The 24,928-nt window shown below is 41.8% G+C and overlaps 1 protein-coding gene across 1 annotated transcript in view; it reads left to right on the forward strand.

Annotated features, from left to right (window-relative positions):
• The window catches only part of VWA3B (von Willebrand factor A domain containing 3B), a 411,842-nt gene that overhangs the window by 285,781 nt on the left and 101,133 nt on the right, over nt 1–24,928 (forward strand). Inside the window, exons 24-26 of the mRNA XM_033949516.1 lie at nt 12,614–12,728; nt 15,546–15,670; nt 23,125–23,262. Coding sequence (XP_033805407.1) covers nt 12,614–12,728; nt 15,546–15,670; nt 23,125–23,262 — 378 coding nt within the window. The remainder of the gene's footprint in view (nt 1–12,613; nt 12,729–15,545; nt 15,671–23,124; nt 23,263–24,928) is intronic.

The following is a 24,928-nucleotide window of genomic DNA, read 5'->3' on the forward strand; positions in this document are numbered from 1 at the left end:
CTCTCGCAGAAAGCGTTCCATCTGATCGTACAGTGCTGGGGTCAGCCCCAGATGGCCTTGATGGCTTCAGCAGAGAAATCGAAGGTCAGATGCTTCTTCAAAGAACAGAGTGCGGTGGCTTAGAGCTAGATGCCTTAGTTCAGACCTGGCTGTCTCACAAGCTCCTTTATGTGTTCCCTCCATGGCCTCCGGTTGGTCGGGTCATTCACGAATAGCGACGCATCCTCGTGAACTAGTTGCTCCAGACTGATTTCCTCATTTGTGGTATGCGGATCTCATCTGTCTTCAGTGGGACAGGAAGATCAAACTCTCTTCATCGCAACCTTCTCAGTTACAGTCCAGTACCTATAGTGAACCCACACCACTTTGATCTTAAAGCATGGTTCTTGAGCATTCAGTCTTGATGAGATGTTGTTATTCAGATGTGGTCATCTCGATGCCTTGAAGTCCAGGAAACCCTCTACTATGATGTATTATGCAAGGCCTGGAAGGCTTTCCAACAGTAATCTTCTTTCTGTTAGTCCCTGGAGGATCCAGTATGGTCTGCCCTCTCTATGTAAGCTCAGTTATTCTGAATCGCCTGCTTTCTTTGGCCTCGGTTATTCTCCTTATAGGCTTCAGGATCTTCCAGCCAGCAGATGGATGCTGTGGGGAGTTTGCTGTTCTATGAGTATGTATGTTACCGATGGCTGCTTCATGTGGGTGCTCCGTTGCACACAGCAGATTAGTTCTACATTGTTCCTCAATGTTTTTTCTATATCGCCTTTTATCTGTTTATTACTTGTTTTCATGTTTTGTAGAACAGAAATTGTTTGTTTATGTTCCTCCGTACCCCCTTATTTGTCATGGATTTGTTCCAATATGTTGCTTGGCTTTAGGACTGAACTGTAGGGGGCTTTAATTATCTCTCTAAAGTAGGAGGAGCACATGCTCAGAGAAGTGTTTGGATTTCTTCAACTCCTGGATTGCAGTAAGGGATTGAATACCTGGCATACTGAATCCTCCAGGGACTAACAGAAAATGATCAAAGGTGAAAGTCTAATCTTCCATTATGCCCTGCAATGGCAAAAGAATGCAAGTGTTTCAGTAAAAATAGACACTTGCTTCCTTTTGCCATTGCAGGACAATACTCTTTCATGTCACCTGGCTACCAAGATGAACATTATGGTATCAAATGTGTAAATATTGATAAAACCACTGATTAGTTCAAGATTTTGATGATGATATTGCAAATTTATACTGCTGTGGGTGATATTCCTTAATTAAATATATGAATTTTCTAAGAATATGTACATACCAGCTTCCTTTATATACACAAATGAAGTATTATGCGTGTAAGAGTAAGTTCACTTTTGCTCCTTACCCCGCCCCCAGTCCCACTTCCTTTTTGTCTATGAATTAAGCCCTGGATATTACCAATATGTGACATGGACATGGTTATATTTTGACTCCCAGATATGTGACTTCAAGAAAATAATCATTAGGTTAAAAAAATATTCATGAAAAGGATATCTCAGGAAATTTAGACACTGTCCCTCCCCCTCAGGTATTCCTCCGTTCTTTCCTTTTGCCCCAGGCACTCTTTGGTTTTCCTCCTCTCCCCTGGACACTGTCTTGGTCTCTCTCCCTCCCCCTTCTCTCTCCTTCTTTTCTATGACATTGAAGCTCTTCAGCCTCTACAGCACACCTGCTCCTGCTGTGCAGCAGCTCTTCAGCTCCTGTTGTACTGCTCTTTGGCTACAGGTGGTATATATGCATTAATGCATGCCAGGGCCGCCATCAGAAATTTCTGGGCCCCTTACTGAGCAACCCTATTGGGCCCCCCACGCACCTCTTCCCCCCTCCGATGCCCCCCCTTCTTCCATGGGCCGAATACACACATACTTTTCTGCTAATGCTCCACCTAAGCCAGTCCCGTAAAATCTTCTCACGTCCATTGGGTGATTTGGCATAGAGGAGATATTCATAAAAAGAACGTCCGTCAAGATCTATACTCATAGACTGTGCCATTTGCTTTAAATCATCTTTCATCGTTAATCCAAATTGCACAATTCTTTCTCTGTCTTTGTCCTGAATGGCATCTGGCCACATTGCTGGATCCTTCCAGTCAACAAATTTATGAGCAGGCGCGGAGAACGCATTTTTAAACAAATGTAGTTTATCCTTGTACTCCTTATGTAATTTTAATCATCTATGGATATGTTTGTATGTTTATTGTTCAAATGGTTTTATTTATTTCCCCAAATTTATTTTTGTTATAAGCATTGAAAATATTTGATATTGCGTTTAAATCAAAATCTCAATAAACTTGAAACTTGAAACGAGTGCCCGTGAGATTGTGGGAGGGTTAAATACTCAAAACTTAGAAGAATAACAATTTACTTAAAGTTTTTGCTACGCCAGCTTTCTGGTATCTTTACATACAGTGGCGTACGTAGCATATGTAACACCTGGGACCCATCATTTTTTGGCACCCCCCCCCCCATCTGTAAGAAAAACATGATTTTTAGTAACAAACGACACGTCACACATGAGTACCTAGGAAAAGGCAGCATCTTACATATTGCAGTGAGCAGTACATCAATACACCCATTGTAAAACTAAACAAGCCAGACCAATCAATCCTACACCGTCAATCCTAACAGAAAACCATGTCTTTCGAACAAACAGAACATAGAAAACACCTTCGCCTAGTATGGAATATGTCATCACGAACTAACCCCTCACTCTTTTAAAATATAGACAGCAGATATAAATTCAGAACTGTGCATAGTAAGTGAAGGGAAGTTTTTATCTCTGGGAATTTACCCAGTTAACTATTAAGTTATTTTGGCAAATTCCTTTGAAAACTGTGGTAATACTGCCTCCACTTTGCTAAATTTAAAATAAAATCATTTTTCTTACCTTGTCTGGTGATTTCATGAGTCTCTGGTTGCACTTTCTTCTTCTGACTGTGCATCCAATCTTTCTTCCCTTCTATCAGCCTGTATGCTTTCTCTCCTCCACACCTCATTCCCTCCCCCAACTTTTTCTTCCTCTCTCCCTGACCTATCTTTCTTTTTTTCTGTTTCTCTTCTTTCCTTCTGTCTCCCTGCCTGCCCCCTGTCTTTCTTTCTCCCTGCCGTTCCCCAAGCCACTGCCACTGCCGCTGCCATCGGGGAACAGGACCCACCAATGGATAACAGGCCCCAAAGCTGACGCTGACGCCGACGCATGCTCTCCCTGCTTCGGGCCGATCAGTCTTCCTCTCCCCGACATCAATTCTGCCATCGGAGAGGAAGTTCCGCCCAGCCAGGCAGCGATTGGCTGGCCCGAACTTCCTCTCCGACTGCAGAATTGACGTCGGGGAGAGGAAGACTGATCGGTCCGATAGATTAGATCGCCAAGACAAAGTGAGTCCTGGGTGATCGACTCACTTTGCCTTGGCGAGCTACTGGCGCCCCTGCCTTAGAACACTGCCTAGGACCCTGGGGGAGCCCGGGCCCCCTGTCAGCTCCGGGACCCTGAATGCAGGACTGGTAGTACTGCCCTGATGGCGGCCCTGATGCATGCAGAGATGCTGAGTCTCGTTTATTAATAGTATGTCACAGTCATTTCAAAGCTTTCTCATACTCTTTGAGCTCTATTTCTCACTCATCAGAGCTTCAGTACCAATACACTGATCTTGATCACTGCTTTCTGGAAAGGGAAGCCTTAGAGACATAAACCAAGTAGCCCAACCAGTAAGAAGAAATCTTAGTGCACCTTCCTGCCTACTGCCTCCCCTTGCCCTGTCCCTTGTCCCTTTACTGCATGTGCTCTGAAACTGAAGTATATACTTTTAACTACTGGGTGGAAGACGATTTCCAGCTCAAAAGTTTACCCACTTTGCTCCCCACCTAGTCTGTATTCTTCCAAAGTAAAGCCAGTATCATTTAATGCTGCCCCAAAAAACTGTGGATGCTGATGTTTTGAAAATGATTGATTATACGTCCTTTCACAATAAAACTATAACAACATAAAAATACATATGAAATAGTCCAACCGGATCCTATACGGTCCGTGTTTCGGTGAACACACCTTCCTCAGGGGTCCAATTGATGTTGAATGCACAAATAGAGAAATGGACTAAAACAGTGTACTTGTCTTTAAGCATGTAGTAAGAACTGACTGGAGCCAAGCACAAAAGGCACAAAAAAAATCACTTTGGGGGGCCTGTCGCCAGCTGCCAGTGTGCTGCTCCAGTGACTGTCTGGATTATAGCCCTGGCTCTCCAACTCCCCCATGCTTCCAATTATGGCCTCCCCACCACTGCAATTGAATCTTTGGGTAGCCAGAATCAGCAATGAGGTGAGCCTACTGTCATCAGCCTGCCCTGAAAGCCGCCTCTCTGCAGCAATTTCCTGTTCCACCATAGGCGGGACCAGCAGAGAGGCAGCTTTTGGGGCAGGCCAATAGTTGGCTCACCTCGTTGCTGCTGCTGGCTGTCCTAAAATTCAAATTGCAGCACCGGAGGAGGTAGGTGGGGGCATGGGGGAGTTGGGAAAGTTAGGGGTGTAAGCTGGACAGGATCGATCCTCTCATTTCCATCCCCCAGTTTTTCATCTTTCCCATGCCTCTTTGGCCTTTTGGTTATCTCTTCCTGGTGGCTCAATGGTGAATACAATGTGACTCTGCCTCTCCTGTTGTTTGGGCCTCTGCATTGTGAGATCTTCCTGCCTTGCTTAGCCAATGCAGCGATTTGGTACTAGCTCTCATGTGTATGTATTTGGCAGAAACAAAGATATGTGTGTGTGGGGGGGAGGGGGGGGAGTTGGAAGCAGCTTAGTAGTGGGAATATTGGTAACCCTGGGCTATTCTCTATAGTTTTGTATATAAGAAAAACAAATCTATTAAGGAAAATACCCAGCTCATTTTACATAAGAATATAAGAACATAAAAACTGCTGCTGCTGGGTCAGACCAGTGGTCCATCTTGCCCAGCAGTTCGCTCATGCAGCGGCCCTCTGGTCAAAGACCAGCGCCCTAACTGAGACTAGCCCTACCTGAGTACGTTCCGGTTCAGCAGGAACTTGCCTAACTTTGTCTTGAATCCATGGAGGGTGTTTTCCCCTATGACAGACTCCGGAAGAGCATTCCAGTTTTCTACCACTCTCTAGGTGAAGAAAAACTTCCTTACATTCGTACGGAATCTATCCCCTTTCAATTATAGAGAGTGCCCTCTCGTTCTCCCTACCTTGGAGAGGGTGAACAACCTGTCCTTATCTACGCATGAAGAGAGGCAGGGTGTGTCCAGTGAGTCCACTGTACTTGTATGCCCTGGCCTTCTGTGTATAAAGATTGCACACCCTTGCCTTATAAGCTACTAGAATCATTTTCATGTCTTAGCTGTTTGATAGTTTGCAACAGTTTTTAACTCAGTCCAAAATAAAAAAAAACAAAAGCATAGAAACTTTCCTCATGTAGGCAGGAAAATTACAATCTGTGTCAATGACACAGAATGTTTCCTCATTAAGATGTATGTATTCATTGCTTTTGATGCATTCCAGACACAGAATAACAATTAGTTTCCTCAGAAATCAGGTTAAATATAAAAGACGGATGTAGACAGTCTGATGTCTGATTTCTCTGAGTTTATTCATGATTTGTATTAAAATAAAAAATATTATTGGTCCTTCTTCAGGGAACTACACCTGCCATCATGATAAGGACCTCTGTCTGATGCTATCCATTGATTTTAAATAGCATTATCCAGTTAATTCCACTGAAGGCATTACAGACTACCCTTATGCTATTCAGAGAGTGCCAGGGTAGTAGGGGGTGGAGTGAGAGCAGAGCAGAAATTATCTGAATCATGTTGACACTTACATTTTCAAACTACCATTTTGTCCCATTTAGACTATTGCAATATCTTATATTTAGGACTTTCTAAAAATATTTTAACTTGACTTCAACTTCTTCAAAATACAGCAGCAAAACATATTCTATTTAAGGCAAGAACTGATAGAGATACTCCTTTATTGAAAGTTATATTGGCTACCAATTATAGCTAGAATGGAATTTAAGATGATCTGTATTTCTCATAAAATTGTATAAGGTTTAGTGCTGGATTACTTCTTATTTGCAGTTAAGTATTTCATATTTGATTCATTTTGTTTATGCTAATAATGTAGAATTACCTGCAAATTCTGATTTTAAATTGAAAACAATATGCAAAAAATCATTCATGGGAAAGGCACTGGAATATTGGAATGCTTTATCAGTAGTATTGTGCTCTGAAAACAATTAGTTTGAAATTTTGTAAGATTTTGAAAAATGTAGTTATTCTCTAAGGCATAAATTATTCAGCTGGTGGTGGTCAGTATTAATTTGGCCACTGATGATATTATGCTTAGATATTCAATGTTGGACCACGTCTGGGCACTGAATTGAATATCTATGTAACTAGCTATCCCTTAACTGGTTAAAAGTGTATATTGTGTGTATATGAAAAATGAATGGAAAAATTTGCATTACAATTAGTAAAGGGGATGGGATCTGGGGAAGAGCTTAGGTGGGCCTAGGGAGGTCTGTGGTTGGGGTACTCAGTTGATATTTGTTAAACTTACGGGGAGGAAATAGCAGAACTACTGCAGCAAATTTGCAATCTATCCCTGAAAACAGGCATGATCCCGGAGGATTGGAAGATAGCCAATGTTATGCCCATCTTTAAAAAGGGATCAAGAGGTGACTCAGGAAACTACAGATCGGTGAGTCTGACCTCGGTTCCGGGGAAAATGGTGGAAGCACTGATAAAAAACAACATCAATGAACATTTTGAAAGGAATAAACTTCTGATAACCAGCCAACATGGATTCTGCAAAGGGAGATCGTGCCTAACAAACTTATTGCACTTCTTCGAAGGAATTAACAAACGGATAGACAAAGGAGACCCCATAGATATCGTATATCTAGATTTCCAAAAAGCCTTTGATAAGGTACCCTATGAACGCTTACTTCGGAAACTGAAGAACCATGGGGTGGAAGGAGACGTACATAGATTGATCAGAAATTGGTTGGCGGGTAGGAAACAGAGGGTAGGAGTGAAGGGCCACTACTCGGACTGGAGAAGGGCCACGAGTGGTGTTCCGCAGGGCTCAGTGCTCAGACCACTGCTATTTAATATATTTATAAATGATCTAGAAACAGGGACGAAGTGCGAGATAATAAAATTCGCAGATGACACCAAACTATTTAGTGGAGCTTGGACTAAAGAGGACAGCAAAGAATTACAAAGGGACTTGAACAAACTAGGGGAATGGGCGACGAGATGGCAGATGAAGTTCAATGTTGAGAAATGTAAAGTATTACATGTAGGAAGCAGAAACCTGAGATAACATAGAAACATAGAACATGACAGCAGAAAAGGGCCACGGCCCATCTAGTCTGCCCACACTAATGGCCCACCTCCTAACTACCTCCATGAAGAGATCCCACATGCCAATCCCATCTTTTCTTAAAATCTGGCACGCTGCTGGCCTCAATTACCTGTTGTGGAAGATTATTCCAGCGATCAACCACTCTTTCGGTGAAGAAATATTTTCTGGTGTCGCCATGAAATTTCCCACCCCTGATTTTCAACGGATGCCCTCTTGTTGCCGTGGGTCCTTTAAGGAAAAAGAGATCCTCTTCCACCTCGATACAGCCTGTGACATATTTGAACGTCTCGATCATGTCTCCCCTCTCTCTGCGTTCCTCGAGTGAGTACAGCTGCAATTTACCCAGTCGTTCCTCATACGGGAGATCCTTGAGACCTGAGACCATCCTGGTGGCCATTCGCTGAACCAACTCAACTCTCTGCACATCTTTTAGATAATGCGGCCTCCAGAATTGTACACAGTATTCTAGATGGGGTCTCACCATGGATCTGTACAACGGCATTATGTCCTCCGGTTTACGGCTGACGAAACTTCTACGGATACAGCCCATGATTTGTCTAGCCCTGGATGAAGCTTTCTCCACTTGATTGGCAGTCTTCATTTCTTCGCTAATGATCACCCCCAAGTCACGTTCTGCTACAGTCCTTGCTAGGATCTCACCATTTAGGGTGTAAGTCCTGCATGGATTTTTGCCGCCAAGGTGCATGACCTTGCATTTTTTGGCATTGAAACTTAGTTGCCAAGTCTTTGACCAAAGGTCCTGCGTCATACTGTCGGGCATTGAGCTTTTGTCGGGCACTGTGCTTTCATCTGTTGTGCGATTGCCTACTATGTTGCATAGTTTGGCATCATCAGCGAATAATGTAATTTTACCTCGAAGCCCCTCAGCCAAGTCTCTTATGAAGATGTTAAATAGGATCTGGCCCAAGACCGAGCCCTGCGGCATTCCGCTGATCACCTCTGTTGTATCGGAGAGGGTACCGTTTACCACTACCCTCTGAAGTCTACCTCTAAGCCAATCCCTAACCCATGCGGTTAATGTTTCACCCAGTCCCATCGAACCCATCTTGCTCAATAACCTGCGGTGTGGGACGCTATCAAACACTTTGCTGAAGTCCAAGTACACGATGTCCAGGGACTCCCCTATATCCCCTATATCCTATATACGATGGGAGGGATGTTATTGAATGAGAGTACCCAAGAAAGGGACTTGGGGGAATGGTGGACATGACAATGAAGCCGACGGCACAGTGCACAGGGCTGCTAAGAGAGCAAATAGAATGCTAGGTATAATCAAGAAGAGTATTACAACCAGAACGAAAGAAGTTATCCTGCCGTTGTATCAGGCGATTGTGCGTCCGCATCTGGAGTACTGCATCCAATATTGGTCGCCGTACCTTAAGAAGGATATGGTGATATTCGAGAGGGTTCAGAGGAGAGCGACACATCTAATAAAAGATATGGAAAACCTTTCATACGCTGAGAGATTGGAGAAACTGGGGCTTTTTTCCCCTGGAGAAGAGGAGACTTAGAGGGGATTTGATAGAGACTTACAAGATCATGAAGGGCATAGAGAAAGTGGAGAGGGACAAATTCTTCAAACTTTCAACAAATAAAAGAACAAGAGGGCTTTCGGAAAAGTTGAAAGGGGATAGATTCAAAACAAATGCTAGGAAGTTTTTCTTCACCCAACGTGTGGTGGACACCTAGAATGCGCTTCCAGAGGGCATGATAGGACAGAGTACGGTATTGGGGTTCAAGAAAGGATTGAACAATTTTCTGTTGATAAAGGGGATAGAGGGGTATAGATAGAGGATTACTGCACAGGTCCTGGACTGTTGGGCCGCCATGTGAGCGGACTGCTGGGCACGATGGACCTCAGGTCTGACCCAGCGGAGGCACTGCTTATGTTCTTATGTGTCACAACCTTCAAGGAATCCACTTTTCTCCAGGACCAATATGCCTGCACAGCATTAGCCTAAGAAGTCTGCTTCTTGGAGAATATCCTTAGTTAACCTTCTCGTTCCAAATTGTGATCTGCTTTTGTTTTCAAACATTTAACCATCATAAGATTTTCATTTGAGCTAAGCCAAGTGCTTTTAAGAAAGTCTTCTACCCTTTCAGCCCATTTTGGTCCCATTTAAAGGCTCTGCTTTCCTGGAGCCCCAGAGTTCAGCTGTATTAACAAGCCCCCCACCCCCATTGTTTCCATCAGGAACCTCCATTTCCTCTTAATTTTCCAGCTGGTTTGTGATGTCCAAATGCTTTTTTTATGTTTTACTTTTTTTTCTATCTAAAAATAAACTTTGTAAAGAAAAAAAAAAGGTACAGGGAATATGATTAAAGGTATAAGTGTGTGTCTGTGTGGGGGGGGTATGATTCTTATTTCTGGGCAGTGGGCTGGGAACCATCCATCCTTGTTTTAATGGACTAAGATTCCCCTCCCAAAAGTTCCCACTATCAGGGATGTGAAATGTCAGGTCACTGAATCAACTCAGGGCTTTATTTCTCCTTCTAATGTTAGTTAGTTTTAACCCCTCCCCAACTCATCATGTTTTACTTACATACAGGGATTCTGGTTCAATTTCTGTTGCAAACCAATCCTCACATTCACACACCAAACACTCATTCATTAAGCGTCCCTCATGAGGACAGAAATGTTTCTTTTAAGTACTTTAAACCATTGTTATAGAACAAATGTTCATTCCCTTCCCCCACACAGTACCTTACTGACTCATGCTGCATTCAGCCATATAGTCTAGGGCAGGGATCTCAAAGTCCCTCCTTGAGAGCCGCAATCCAGTTGAGTTTTAAGGATTTCCCCAATGAATATGCATTGAAAGCAGTGCATGCACATAGATCTCATGCATATTCATTGGGAAAATCTGACTGGATTGCGGCCCTCAAGGAGGGACTTTGAGATTCCTGGTTTAGGGCTTCTGGGCTATAGTCCATTTCACCCCTCAGAGACATATCCCTCTACTTCCATAAGAGACTCCTCACTCTCTGAAGCTGGGCACAAGCTATCCTCTAGAACAGCATTTGGCCAGCCCTGCTCATGGAGCTTTTCCCTTTCAATTAGACTCTGCTTAGAAAGCAAAGTTTTGTCAGCAAGGCAGTGCAGGAGGTTTCTTAGCAGAAGGCAGTAAGACAGAGCTTCTAGCCTTCAGTTCCCTGTTCTATGAGGAACGTCCTTCACTCCAGGTTCCTGATTGTCTGTCTGTGTTCCCAGCTGGCTTGGATTTATTCTGCTTTAAAACTTTCACTTGTACTCTACACACTGTTCTGCCTGTTAGCTCCACCCCTTTCCTTAACCCTTGCTGTGTCAGATTGTCAGATCAGAGGTTTAACCTGAGAATGAACAGATGATTTATAAAAGGAATTATAGGGACTTGGAATAGGTATTCTGTTCCTCTCTGTCATCCATACTCAATTCTGCCCTGCCTGTCTGATCTTAGCACTGGGAACAGAATTAATGGGCAGGTTCCTTGGCTTAGGAATAGGCACATTTTCTTTAGTGGCAAGGTTTAAAGCAGATTTTGAACCTGCGACAAAAGCTTCCCTGTCACAATATGTAATCGCAAGCAATAACACCAACTTCAGGGCTGACCTAAATGTTAGCTTGTACTTTCTGAAAGTATGGTATAGAACAGGGGTGTCCAACCTTTTGGCTTCCCTGGGCCGCATTAGCCGAAAAAAAGTTTTCTGGGGCCGCACAAATGTGCAAACGCTGCAGCAAGACAGAGGAGGGACCTGGCAGGACGGTAAACACCTGGGGGCAGCAAAGGAAAACACTGCATCGCTCTCGACCGCAGGTTGGACACCCCTGGTCTAGAATCTATAAATTACGCCTAAAGTTAAGTGCCTAGATATGCACACCTAGCCAATCTAGGTGTCTAACTTAATTTTCTTAATTGGTTTAATTGATGCTAATAACTGAAAGTGCCATAAGAAACCCAATTTAAAAAATTATTTAGCTAATAGGCACCTAACTAGGTAGATGCCTAACACTTCAAGGTAGGCATCTACACAAAGGCAAGTAGGCATGGTTAGGAGCAGATTTGGGACAGAGTTTGGGTGTAGTTTGACTTAGGTACACTCATTTAAGCCAAGAAAACCCTCTCCTGAATGGCTTGGCTTCAGTTGAGCTAGAAACTAGAAGTATGCACGGGAATGGGGATTACGGGAATCCTGTGGGTCCTGCGGGACTCCTGCAGGGATCCTCCCTAGGTCCACATGACTCCCACAGGGATGGACGCTGGTTCTCCGGGGTTCCCACCGAAATGCCAGCCTACCTTTGCTCCAATGTTCCCTCTAAGCTTCTTCGATTCCTCAACGCTCCAGTTATTGATTGCCACTCACATGGGAGAGCTCTGTACATCCACCAATCAGGGAGATAGAGCTGGAGCTTGATGGCCAATCATGAGCACTTCCTTGCAGAAGTGCTCCTAGATTGGTGGATATGCAGAGTTCTTCCAGTAGTGATCCTTGGCGTGAGACCTCCCCTCAAGAATCTCGTTGGCTCAAACCTGCCACCATTTACTGTGGCTGTGCAGAGGAGCATGGGAGAGACTGGGCAGTATAACTGGGCAGCTCGAGAGCCAGACTACCCTGCATTAAACTGCTTCAGCCCAGCAGGTACCAACATTAAATATGTAACTTAAAAAGAAAAAAAAAGAGTGGAGGGGGAGAAAATTGCTGCACTGGGCAGCACATTCTGCCTTAAATCTACTTCTATGGGATAGCATTTTGTAGATATGCCAATCCCACCTGACTGGGGAGAGGGAGGAGAAGGGGTATTGGTTTTATGCCTGTTCTGGCAGATGTGTGTTTTGAATTTTCTGTAAAACTCAATTAAAACTAAAATCAAAACTGTCAGAAGTAATTGCTGCTTTTTATGGGGAGAGGTAATTTTTTGGGGAGGACAGAGAGGATTCCTTGCAGGGACAGGTGGGGACAGAGGAGATTTGGGTGGGAATGAGTGGGGAAGGGCAGAATTCTAGTGGGGACGGATGGGATGGGCAGGATTCTGGCGGGGATGGGTGGGATTTCTGTCCCTGTGTAACTCTCTACTAGAAACCCAAATTTCCAAGAGGAAATTGGCAAGTGCTCCATCAAAAAGATCCCCACATTCACCCGGATTAGAGCATCACATCCATCTTTTTGTTATTTCTGTCTGGTGGTTATTTCTCATTGCTTTTCTCCCTCTTATTACAGAATAGCCACAAAGAGAGTGGCAGAACTAAATCAAAACCAAGAAGAAAACTGGTTGATCCTCTCAAAGGTCAAAGAGCAATTGCTAGATCTGAGCTTGATGGCTTTTATTATCCAGGTATATTCTGATGTATGAGAAGCCCAATATTGTATGGATGTCAAGATCTAGAAAAGAATGTTCATGTCAGGATGTTCAATATTTGCACCGTATTTCAAAAAAGGTTTGCTGAACATGAATTGCTGCACTGGGCATCACAGTCACTTCTTATCTTTCTATCTTTTCATTTTTTATCTTTCTCTTTATCATTATTCATCATTACCTCTTCCTTTTAGGACCCCTGAGGAAGGCGTGTTCGCCAAAACACGGACCGTGTAGGGTCCGGTTGGATTTTTGTCACAGTATTTTTTATTATTGTACTTTTTTAATTGAATTTTTATGGTTTTATATGTCAGTGTTTAATAAATTATCTCCAGAACATCTGTATCCAGTTTCTGTTTTTGTTTTCATCGGTGGATTATTTTCACTGTGGATCATTGGGTCTCCCCATTTTTCTTTGTCATATCCTATGGGCCATAGGCTATGGCCTTATGGGGCACGTGACGTGTCAAGTTTAACTGCAAAAGATAACGGAATCACATGAATGACTTAAAATTTATATTATAGTGCTTCAATAAATGTGATAAATGGGAAATCGGAACAGCTGGTCTTCTGCAACATTTCATTTTAGCAGTGAAAATTATTTTAGGCAAAAATGTATTTTTTTGTGCACGCTATTTTAATTTGTGTACGCGGGTTCGGCAAGTTGTGTGCACGAGCACAAGCACACAGCTTAGAGGGAACATTGCTTGGGAGCACAAAATCAGCTTTAAGCTAGTAACATTGGAAAAATATAACAAAAAAACAAATTCTAAGACTGATTAATTTTCCCAAATCACCTACTATCTCAGCCTTGGATATATTTAAAAGGTATCTTCTGGAGATTTTGAAGGTCCCACAAAACTCTTTTCCATCTATTTCAAAGATTTACTATATTTCCATGGGGAAAAAAAGAAAACTTTAGAAGAACAGGAACCAGCAATTGATTTATTGAACTTAACAAATTTATTAGAGTTTTCAGGAATAGATCAACTTAGTGTAGCCACACTTTTTGTGCAATTAGCGCTTGACTCAGATGTACTCTTTCTGAATCAAAAAATTAGAATGTACCCAGATGTGTCTAGATTAGCACAAAAAAAGAGAAAACTGTTTTTGCTTTTGAGACCCCAGGTTTTAAAACTGGGAGCTACCTTTGTATTAAGATATCTATGTAAGAGTTTGGCTAATTACAAGGGAGCTAGATATATTTTCTTCAATTTGTCACAGTTATCTAGGTTTATTGTGTACAACGGTGTGGTGACAGAAAGTACCCCTACCAATAGACAAGAATAAGCTCGTAGTTAATATTTTAGGCTTACTTCAAGATGTCCGTCTGGTTTCCTATGGAATTATGTCAGTGTAATTTCTCCGATTTATTTGTAACACTCCTCCGATTATTGTGGACTGACAAACAGTTAAAATATGTTTAGATTTCCTTTTTTAATTTTATTTCCTTTTTTATTCATATTACCATGGAAACTGTTGATTTCAAGATGATTGTTATAAAAATTATTAAACTTAATAAAGAAAAAAAAAAGAGATCTACCACCCAACATCTTCTCCACGTGCCCTCATTAAAAATCAACACTCATCGAGCCACTTTCTCCCTAACAGCTCCCACGATCTGGAACGCACTGCCAACTAATATCAGGGCAGAGCATAATCTGGATAAATTCAAAGGTGGATTAAAATGCTTCCTCTATAAAGACGCTTATGAAAACTGATCCTGTCTTCTTTATGCTTTTTGTTTCAACAGTAAACTGATCTTGCATTTTCCTCCTTTTGTTTTTTCCTTCATTGTTTGCTTTACTTTTACATATTATAGTTCTCCCCTCTTACCTCTCGTTCAATTGTATATCAATATTATGTCCTGTTTTATTAGTCTCTTGTTTGTGGTCCTCTTTTTATTAATGTAAAAAGCTTAGAATTTATGATAAGTTTCCTTAGAAAACCAGGGATCAAATGTAATAAGGAGGAAGTCAGAAAAGAATGTGCTATATATTAAACAGACTGACTTCAATTAAAGATACTGTCTACATAGAGTGATCAGTGCTTGTATAGTACACTCAGAGATATGAAACTCCAAAAAGGAAGGCTAAAAAGCCACCTTTGCAATAAGAGTTCACCTTCCAGTCATATATGAATGATCACTCTTTGAGACTTGATGGAACAATGTATCTAATGCTGATCCAATAAATAGTTTCAAAAATGTTTCAACGGGCACTATTTCTTGTCTTCATATGTTTAAATACATCAAAGTCCATAGTATGCAGAGAAATGATGTCAAAGTTAATTGGATATAGTAAAAAATTTTTACTTAGCAGAACTTCAGATCGGCAACAGGTGCTCAGTCAAAAGCTTCCCCTGACTGAACTGCCTGGGCGGAAACAGGAAGCTGAGTCAGGGGAAGCTTTTGACTGAGCACCTGTTGCCGATCTGAAGTTCTGCTGATGCCGGGAGAAGGAGGCCGAACTTGAGTGCTGTCGCGGGGCAGGGGGGGCGCCGATGCCGCTGAGTGCCGTCACAGAGGGGGGGGGAGCAGCACCGATGCCGCTGAGTGCTGTCGCAGCCCAGGAATTTTCCGGAACTGTCCGGCTGTGCACCCCCCCTAAGGCTGCACCCGGGGCGGACCTCCCCCCCTTGGTATGCCACTGGTCATAATATCTGCAAAACATCTGCAAGCTAAGCTAGAGGGCTGAAAAATTGCCCTCATTGGGATCTATACAACTTATGTGTCATCATATCCTGTATCATGGTGTGATATTAGCTTTAATGACATTCTATTTTGATTTATTCCAGGAACTGTGGTTAAATGTATCAGTGCCACACACGCCCTTGTGAATTTCAGCCAAGGAGAAACAGAAATCATACCAATTAGATTCATTATTCCTACTGGCGGAGCAGTGCCTTGCCCAGATTTGAAGGTTGTCCAACTCTAATTTGTTTATTGAGATTTTGACTTTTCCCATTTTTAAAATGACTTGATTATAAGTTAGGGTTACCATTTGGAGGTGGGGTCACGTGTCTTCTTTTTTGGCTTCTCAAATATGGAAACCCTATTATGTTATTGTGAATGTGCTGGCAAGTTTAAAGTGGTTAGTAGAGAATGACACAGAGACAAATTTGTCCCTGTCCCCGCAGGAACTCAATTTCCCCGTCCTGTCCCTATGAGTTTTGCCGGTGTCCCTGCCTTTACCCCATTCCTCTAAGTTCTGCTTTAACCGCACAAGCTTCGAACAGTTATGATTTTAAAGTGCTTGAGGCTTGTGCAGATGAGGATGGAGCTGCAGGAATGGGGCAGGGACAGGAAAAGAATTCGCTAGGACGGGAAAATGAGTTTCTGCGGGGACAGGGAAAAATTTGTCCCCGTGTCATTCTCTAGTGACAGGGATGTCAAATCCTAGTGGCTAGGGCTCTTTAGCTTGGAGAAGTGAAGGCTCAGAGGAGATATGATAGAGGTCTTTAAAATACTCAGGTAGATATGAATCACTTGCTTATGCTTTCCAAAATTACTAGGACTAGGGAGCATGCAATAAAACTACTAAGTAGTAAATTTAAAACAAAACAGCAAAAATATATCTTCACTCAATGTATAATTAAACACTGGAATTTGTTGGCAGAGAATGTGGTGAAAGCTTAGCAGGGTTTAATAAAGGTTTGGGTAATTTCCTATAACAAAAGTACATAAGCCATTATTTAAAAAGGATTTGGGGAAATCTACCTCCGGTTCCTAGTATAAGAGCATAAAATCTGTCTCCTGTAGCTGGCCCAGAGGTTGGCTTTCTTTTCCAGTTTCACTTTCAGAGGAGGGGGAGAGGCAGCAAACACTGGGGGATTAGGGAGGGTATCTTGTCTCAGTTCCTCCTGTGGGCAGCTGCTCAATTAGAGCAACCTTTTGTAACTTGGACATGACTGAAACAGGTGTAGATAAAAATGTCCTTCTCTTTAGACATGAACCTTTCTTCCCATTTGAAAATCACTATTGGATGTCCTACTTTTGGGTCCTTTCCTAATATAGTCCAAATCATGTCCTCACCACGTCCCCTTGCTATTTGGATGAATTACAGTGTAAAATGTCCAGATTCCGACTTTCCAAAATCAGGATTTGGACTTTTTTTTTAATCAGATGGACTTTGTAAAAGGCATTTTCAGATGTACATCTGCTGTGAAACTAAGCACCATATCTCCCAGTCTTTTCTTGTTAGCATGAATTATCTGGTCAGCCCTTGGAATGACCTTGTTTCCTCATTAGTTTGTATCAGGGGTTCTCAATCCAGTCCTTAGGACACACTCAGCCAATCAAGTTTCCAGAATACCCACATTGAATATGCATGAGAGAGATTTGCATACAATGAGGCACTGCATGCAATATTATGCCATGAATATTCATTGTGGATATCTTAAAAACCAGACTGGCTTGGTGTGTTATGAGGACCAGATTGAGAGCCCCTTGTTTTTATGGATATATTTTGGCCATATATCAATATATGAACAAAATGCATCTCTTACTGGAAACAGATTTTTTAAAACAAAGCTCTTGTACTTATTTCATATCTTTTTGCAATAAAATAGGTTGATCAGAAACAACATTATAACCAGAGTTTTTAAATATTTACAGCCTTAGCTTTACATTTGATGCTACCAAACAAACTCATTCATTGTAGTACACTACCTTCTTAATTGTCTTGTGTGTCCTGTCTCCATCTGCAAGGAGTACTGATCCATTATGAGAGAAAGGGTGGTGGATGCCTGGAATACCTTCCTGGTGAAGGTGGTAGAGACAGAATTGAAAAAGGCATTGGTTAAACCCCTATATAGCAAGAGGATCGAATCAAAGTATTGAGGATTTGCACTCAAAGCAAAAGTTAAATGATTTCCTTACTTCAGAAAAAGGCATGGGGTAACATTCACAGAGAAGTAGTTACAACCCTAAACATCTTATTGGCAGACCAGATGGTCCATGATGGTCTTTTACTGCCATCATTTTACTATATTCATAGCTATAGAATTCAAAAATAACATTCATCTTTCTTAGTATGAATGGCGAACATTATAAATGCAGAACAAAGCAGGAGACATGTCACAAATATGCAACAGCAAGCAAAAGAAAGTAAGGTGTCCAGAGAATAAAGGTCCAATGGTGTGTTATATCAAACATATAAAATCCATAGTTTGGCACTAGATACGCTGAGTTTGGAGCCAAACAAATTTTGTTTTTCTGTTTGAAGGGCTATAAAGGCTTTACTGTTTCTGGCTATACATAAGAACATAAGAATTGCTGCTGCTGGGTCATACCAGTCCACTCACGCAGCGGCCCTCTGGTCAAAGATCAGTGTCCTAACTGAGACTAGCCCTACCTGCGTACGTTCCGGTTCAGCAGGAACTTGTCTAACTTTGTCTTGAATCCCTGGAGGGTGTTCTCCCCTATGACAGAAGAGCGTTCCAGTTTTCTACAACTCTCTGGGTAAAGAAGAACTTCCTTATGTTCATACGGAATCTATCCCCTTTCAATTTTAGAGAGTGCCCTCTCGCTCTTCCTACCTTGGAGAGGGTGAACAACCTGTCCTTATCTACCAAGTCTATTCCCTTCAGTACCTTGAATGTTTCGATCATGTTCCCTCTCAATCTCCTTTGTTCAAGGGAGAAGAGGCCCAGTTTCTCTAATCTTTCACTGTATGGCAACTCCTCCAACTCTTTAACCATCTTAGTTGCTCTTCTCTGGGCCCTTTCGAGTAGTACCGTGTTCTTCATGTACGGCGACTAGTGCTGGACGCAGTACTGCAGGTGAGGGCGCACCATAGCCCAGTACAGCAGCATGATAACCTTCTCCGATCTGTTCGTGATCCCCTTCTTTATCATTTCTAGCATTCTGTTCACCCTTTTCGCTGCTGCCGCACATTGCGTGGATGGCTTCATCGGCTTGTCGATCAGAACTCCCAAGTCTCTTTCCTGGGAGGTCTCTCTCCAAGTACTGCCCTGGACATCCTGTATTCTTTTATGAGATTTTTATTACCTATATGCATCACTTTACATTTATCCACGTTTAACCTCATCTGCCATGTCAATGCCCATTCCTCTAGCCTGATACTGTAAACATCTGTGATCCACTTGCAAGTTGTAAGACTTCTGACACAGGCATATATGGTAAAACATTACAAATGAAAGTTAGGAATGCACTTTATTTGACGCAGCCTAGTATATGGACACCATGAAATCTATTTTCTAAAAGAGAATATTTATATATTACATAAGAAGCAATGCCTTTATATATTCAGAGTCAATACTCTATCTGATTCTCAGTTCTATTTTTTAGATTTGTAATGTGTTAGTGCTTTCTGTTGGGATCCTTCCTGTTCCCCCCTCCGATATTGACCAGACACCCTCTGACACACAATTCAACTCCTCTCACAGACCTAATCCTCTTGATCATTCATACAAACACCCTGTCACAGACCTGGATCCTGGCACACAAACCTCACTCCTGATACAACCTCCCCCCCCCCCCCCCCCCCCCCCCCGTAGACACAAACTTTGAACTTCTAAAACCCCATATTTTCTTCCCCATGATAGCCCTAACACTCTCTCTCAGAAACTGGCACAACCAGCCCACACCCTTCCCTAAACTCCACCCCTCTGAGTAAAAACCCTGCCCTTCACACCCCAACCCTCCTTCATCTCTCCCACTCCTGGGTATTTACCCAGGAGCAGCACTGATTGCTCAATGAACCCAGGTGGCAACAATTCTCTCATAGGAACCAGCTCCATGGGTGCCAGTAGATGCTAAGCATCCCCAGTATTGAGCAAGTGCCTTCTCTGTGTCCATGGAAGGGTAATTTGTATTGTGGTTGGCACCCCCAATCATTTTGAAATATTGGCACTTAGGAATCCCTCTATGCTGCCTCCCAGGGTTGCACTTAATTCCAAAATGGAGTCAAAGACTCGTAGCAGTACTACCATTAGGGATCATCGGTAATATATATTTAACCCCAGATTTCATAAACAGCACCTGAAATTAGGTGCCTAGATTGACACACCTAGCCAAACTAGTGCCTAACTTAATTTTTTAATTATCTTAATCAGCGCCATTAATGAGCTCATATTTGGCAAAAATTAAAATTAATTGGGTGATAGGCGCGTATCTCAGTAGGCATCTATGATTTCCCTGTAGGCGCCTACTCCAAGGTGAAAAGACAAGCTGGAAATCTTTTCATAAATAACTGACCTCGCAACAATCCTATTACTGTTATAATTTAGGTTTATTAGCAGTAAACAAAAGGCAGCTCATATGAAACAACAAAGTACAGCACATTGGGCTAAAAGGATAACATACATACAAAGTGGCCAGCTTCTGTTCATAGATCTGTTCTCCCTCTCTCCTCCCCCCCACCTCTCTGGGCTATGCCATCCAGAATGCCACTTATATACTTTTAGTTCAGTAGCCTAGGGTACTACCTAGTTACAGATTACATATTCACTTTCACTGGTTTGTCATATACATCATTTCTATTGGCTATATGGTCTATACACTTATCATGGAGCCATATTGAAGCATGATATCACCTAGTGTCAAAACTGACCTTTCTATTTCCCTGATACTGCATTCGTAATACTAAGGCAATAATTGCTGAGGACAGACCTCTTCTGTCCTGAGCTTGATTGTAGTTCTGTCAATAGTTCTGATAATTCTTTGGTAGGACTTTTTATCCTGTACTGTTGCTTGAGTTTATCCAATGATGTCACAGTCAGCAGATCTCTGCCAGTGACTAGAGCAAAGGTGAATCTCTCATTGTCTCCTGCTGACAGGCAGAAATATGATTGTCCAGAGGCTTGAATTTATAAGCACAATGTCTCTCTTAGAAGTATAACTTTATTTTTGAGGGTCTCAGGGATCTTCGCCTACATTTTCATGCAGGTCTTATTCCTGATTCTTCCTCAAAGGTTAAGGATGGATTTTGGGCGTGTTTTGTGTCTAAGTGCCTAACTTGCTCTTAAGTGCCAGTATTTAGACTAAGAAAACCCTGGCACAAATAGAGGTTGCCTAAGATCAAATCAGAGGGGTTAGGAGGTTTTGAGCTTGGGGGAGTACATGATAAGGAGGTGTTGTGGATGGAGGATCTGGCTTTGGGGTGAGAAGGATATTGGGGGTGTGCCACTCTGGCTCTTCATTTGACAGTGTCTGCACCACTAAACTGCTTATAGCATCCCTACACTTTGGTCTAGATTCACTAACCTTACCGATCATGTCCCGACCAGTTTGCGACTCTGATCCCGATCCGCACATGCAAATGAGGGGAATGGCATGCAAAAATAGGAAGGCAGCGATTCACTAAACAATTTCAGAAACACCACCTGGCCTGGCCGATCAAAAAAGAAGCGACTGATGAGGACCAGTCGCTCACGTCCTTTCCCACTGTCCTGCTTTCTGCTGCCCTTCCCTCCAAATTAGAACAGAACAGAACACACTGTAATGCAGCCCCGCTTTGAACCCATGGGTTAAAACCACAGGCTTGCAACAATAAAGCTTTTATTTTAAATAAATAAATAAATAAACAATGAAAACTGAAAACCCCCCCTCCATATTCTACCTCTAGCTCCTCCGTCTTCTAGGTTTGTCATTGGTCAAGAGCGAGAGAAGTCAGGAAAATGTCGAACTCCAATTGGAGGAGTGTGCTGTAAGTCCTTTTATGGTCACACTTCTGCATTTCTCCTAATCCACAGATAGGGCGCGAGAGGGAAGTCAGGAGAGCAAGCGCATGCGCAGACCATCTACAGGCAAAGAAGATGGTCTGAGCATGCATCTGGATCGCTCAGCAGCAATCTGTGCAGTCGCTGTGGGGCGTGCCTCCGATTGAGTTAATTTGCATGCAGACTCGTGAGTCAGTCACCTAGCCACGGATCAGATCGCCCAAGAATTGTTAAGGTTAGTGAATTTAGGCCTTAATGCCTCCATTTCATAGTAAAACTAGTGTTAGCTTCTTCTTAACACAGCTTACATATTAAAGTTAAGCCAGTAATGTGTTATCAGCACAGCTTTTGAGTCTTTCACCAATTTTCACACCTTGGGTTTCTTAACCCAGTCCTGTTGCTCTGCATATACTATAGATTGAACAGGTATAGGGGAAGTATGCAGCTTTGTTGTACACCTTTGCCAAATAGGAACCATTCTGTTTCTGCTTTATTTATTTGGTTTTATATTCCGTCCTCCCAGAGGAGCTCAGAATGGGTTACAAGTTTACATAATATTAAAGTGTTTTTATACAAGGTGTTAGCAAACATGGCATGGCAGGACATTGTCTGACAGGGATGGCAAAACAGTCAACAAAGCATGGCAAGACATAACATAGCATAACATGGTATGGTGAGACATAGCATGACGAGCATTGTATGACAAAACATAGCATGGCAAACCTAGTATTATATATAGAAGCATAGCATGGCATACATAGCATAGCAGACCTAGTATTATATATATAAAACATAGCATGGCAAACATAGCATGGTAGATATAGTATACAAATGTGGCTAACCTAGAATGACATGACTTTCACCACATTCTCTGGCAACAAATTCCAGAGTTTAATTACATGTAAAGTGAAGAAATATTTTCTCAGGTTTGTTTTAAATCTACTACTTAGTAGCTTCATTGCATGCCCCCTAATCCTAATATTTCTGAAAAGAGTAAACAAATGATTCACATCTACCCATTCTGCTCCACTCATTATTTTACAAATCTTTATCATATCTCTTCTGAGCCATCCTCTTCTCCAAGCTGAAGAGTCCTAGCCACTTTAGCCTTTCCTCATAAAGTAATTATAACATGTAAATGGTGCCTAACCCTACTGAAATCACCTCCAATATGTGTACTTCAATTCACATGGCATATAATCTATTTCTGTCTCACAAGAGAGAGATAATTATTTACCAATTGAATTACATTATTATTCCAGATTCTTCAATTGTATGCATTATAAAGTTTGAAATGTCAATAAAGATTTACAAAATGAAAAAAAAAATGAAAATCAAACTACCCCCCCCCCCCCCCCACGTTTATAAAACCGTAGCACGGTTTTTAGCACCTGCCATGTCAATAACAGCTCCGATGCTCATAGGAATTCTTTGAGCGTCAGAGCTATTACTTCTACAGCCAGCGCTAAAAAAACACGCTACGGTTTTGTAAAAGGTGTGTGGGAGGGAGGGGTATGTTTCTGTAAACTGAATATATTCATTTCCTATAGCATTAAGACAGTTATGATCTAGAATAGCAACATTTTTAAAAATCATTTGTTGTGTGCAATTTAAGTTCTACTTTGTAAATTTAATTGCATGAAAAACTGATAGGCTACAGTTCTTCCTTGATGTATATGTTTTCAATATACAGGTTGGAGACTTTGTGTTTGCTAGAATTGGGTCACAAGCAGGAAATATTTGCTACGTACCAGCTGTTGTCATAGCAACACCCCGTCGAACCGAGGCAGCATGTAAATTCTACACAGTTTTGAAGTACAATAATAGGAAAGTAAGTAGATCTTCAAAAGGGCACGAATTTTCCAATCCATTAAAAGTGGTTTTTCCTTTGTAGAGAGAGAAAAAAACACATGATCTCTGTACAGAATGTACTCTGTGATGCATAAGAACCTACTGAATCATTTCTCATCTAATGTACAGAAACTAATAACAGTCCAGTTTATTTTACCCTGATTCTGAAAGGCCTTGTGAAGCTTAAACAGTCTGTGTAATATCTTAGACAGTACTCTATGGGAGGTTGTTTTTTTTTTTTGCCTGATTGTTTTATTGCATCTGCGAAATGACCTTTCCAATTTTAAGAAATCAAGGGAAAGCTTGCAGTGTGAGTGGCTTATAAAGGCATGGGAGAAGAAACCCGCATTACACGGTAGGTATAATCCCGACAGTTATAACCTTAAAAATAAAGACATGGAGAAAGCAACCTGCACTAGACAGCCAACAGTCCCTGGGAGTGAGTAACATAGATTGGGTCCACTGTGTTGGAAGTACAGAGAGCTTACTAGTAACTGTGTTGGCCACTTTTGAAGATGAGATGCTGACCTTGATAAACCTTTGGTCTGACCCAGCGTAGAACTTCTTATGTTCTTATATCATTTTCAGTTATTGAAGTAAATAGAACAGGATTAATACCTTTAGATTCTGAGAGTGTTTGGTCAATATACTGAAAAATGTTATCATCGTTCACTTATAGAACGTAAGAATGGCCGCTGCTGGGTCAGACCAGTGGTCCATCGTGCCCAGCAGTCTGCTCACGCGGTGGCCCCCAAGTCAAAGACCAGTGCTCTAAAATGAGTCAGCCTCACCTGTGTACGTCCCAGTTTAGCAGGAACTTGTCCAGCTTAGTCTTTTCATTATGCCCCAAATTGGCATGGTAACCTTAAAGCAGTCAGATTTTCAGGATAATACACAATCAGGGGAATTCTGTAAATGGGGCTTAAAATTATATATGCAAATGCCCAATGCATGCCCAAATTGAGAAACAAGTCTACTAGTGCCAATCCCAAATAGGGGAATGTCATAAATGCTTTAAATTTTCCTGAAAGCCTCAGCCCCCACCACTCCACTGCTGAATATGTCTTAGTAGCGGGAAGAATTATGGGGGTTCTCATCACCAGTTTTCAACTAATTTATTTACTGCTTTATTTTACTAATGTTTTAATTTACTTTTTCCATTAAAACTGTAATGTAGCCATTTAATATTTTAAGCCACTTATCTTAAAGCTGACATGACTTGGGAGAGACGACCCGACATGTTTCGCACTCCCGTACTTTATCAAGGGTCTCCCTAAAAATAGAAGGACAACGTTTAGACAATCATATAAAACATTAACCTTCTATATTATGTAACTCATTTCTGAAAACCACATAATTCTTCCCGCTACTAAGACATATTCAGTGGTGAAGTGGTGGGGCTGAGGCTTTCAGGAAAATTTAAAGCATTTATTACATTTCTCTATTTGGGATTTGGATATTCTGAGACTGTTATTGTTATTCTGAATTAAGTATTCTAAAAAATTCGACATCATTATTGAGGAACCAATCAATTATTGGCAACAATTTGGATTACGTATGCATCTTGCTAAATGCTTGTCTATAAAGTTGCACATGCAAAACCTTTAGCATGCAGTTGAAAAGGAGGTGTGGTCATGGGAGGGTTA

The sequence above is a fragment of the Geotrypetes seraphini genome, chromosome 6 (assembly GCF_902459505.1).
Source record: "Geotrypetes seraphini chromosome 6, aGeoSer1.1, whole genome shotgun sequence".
In the NCBI taxonomy this organism is placed as follows: Eukaryota; Metazoa; Chordata; class Amphibia; order Gymnophiona; family Dermophiidae; genus Geotrypetes; species Geotrypetes seraphini.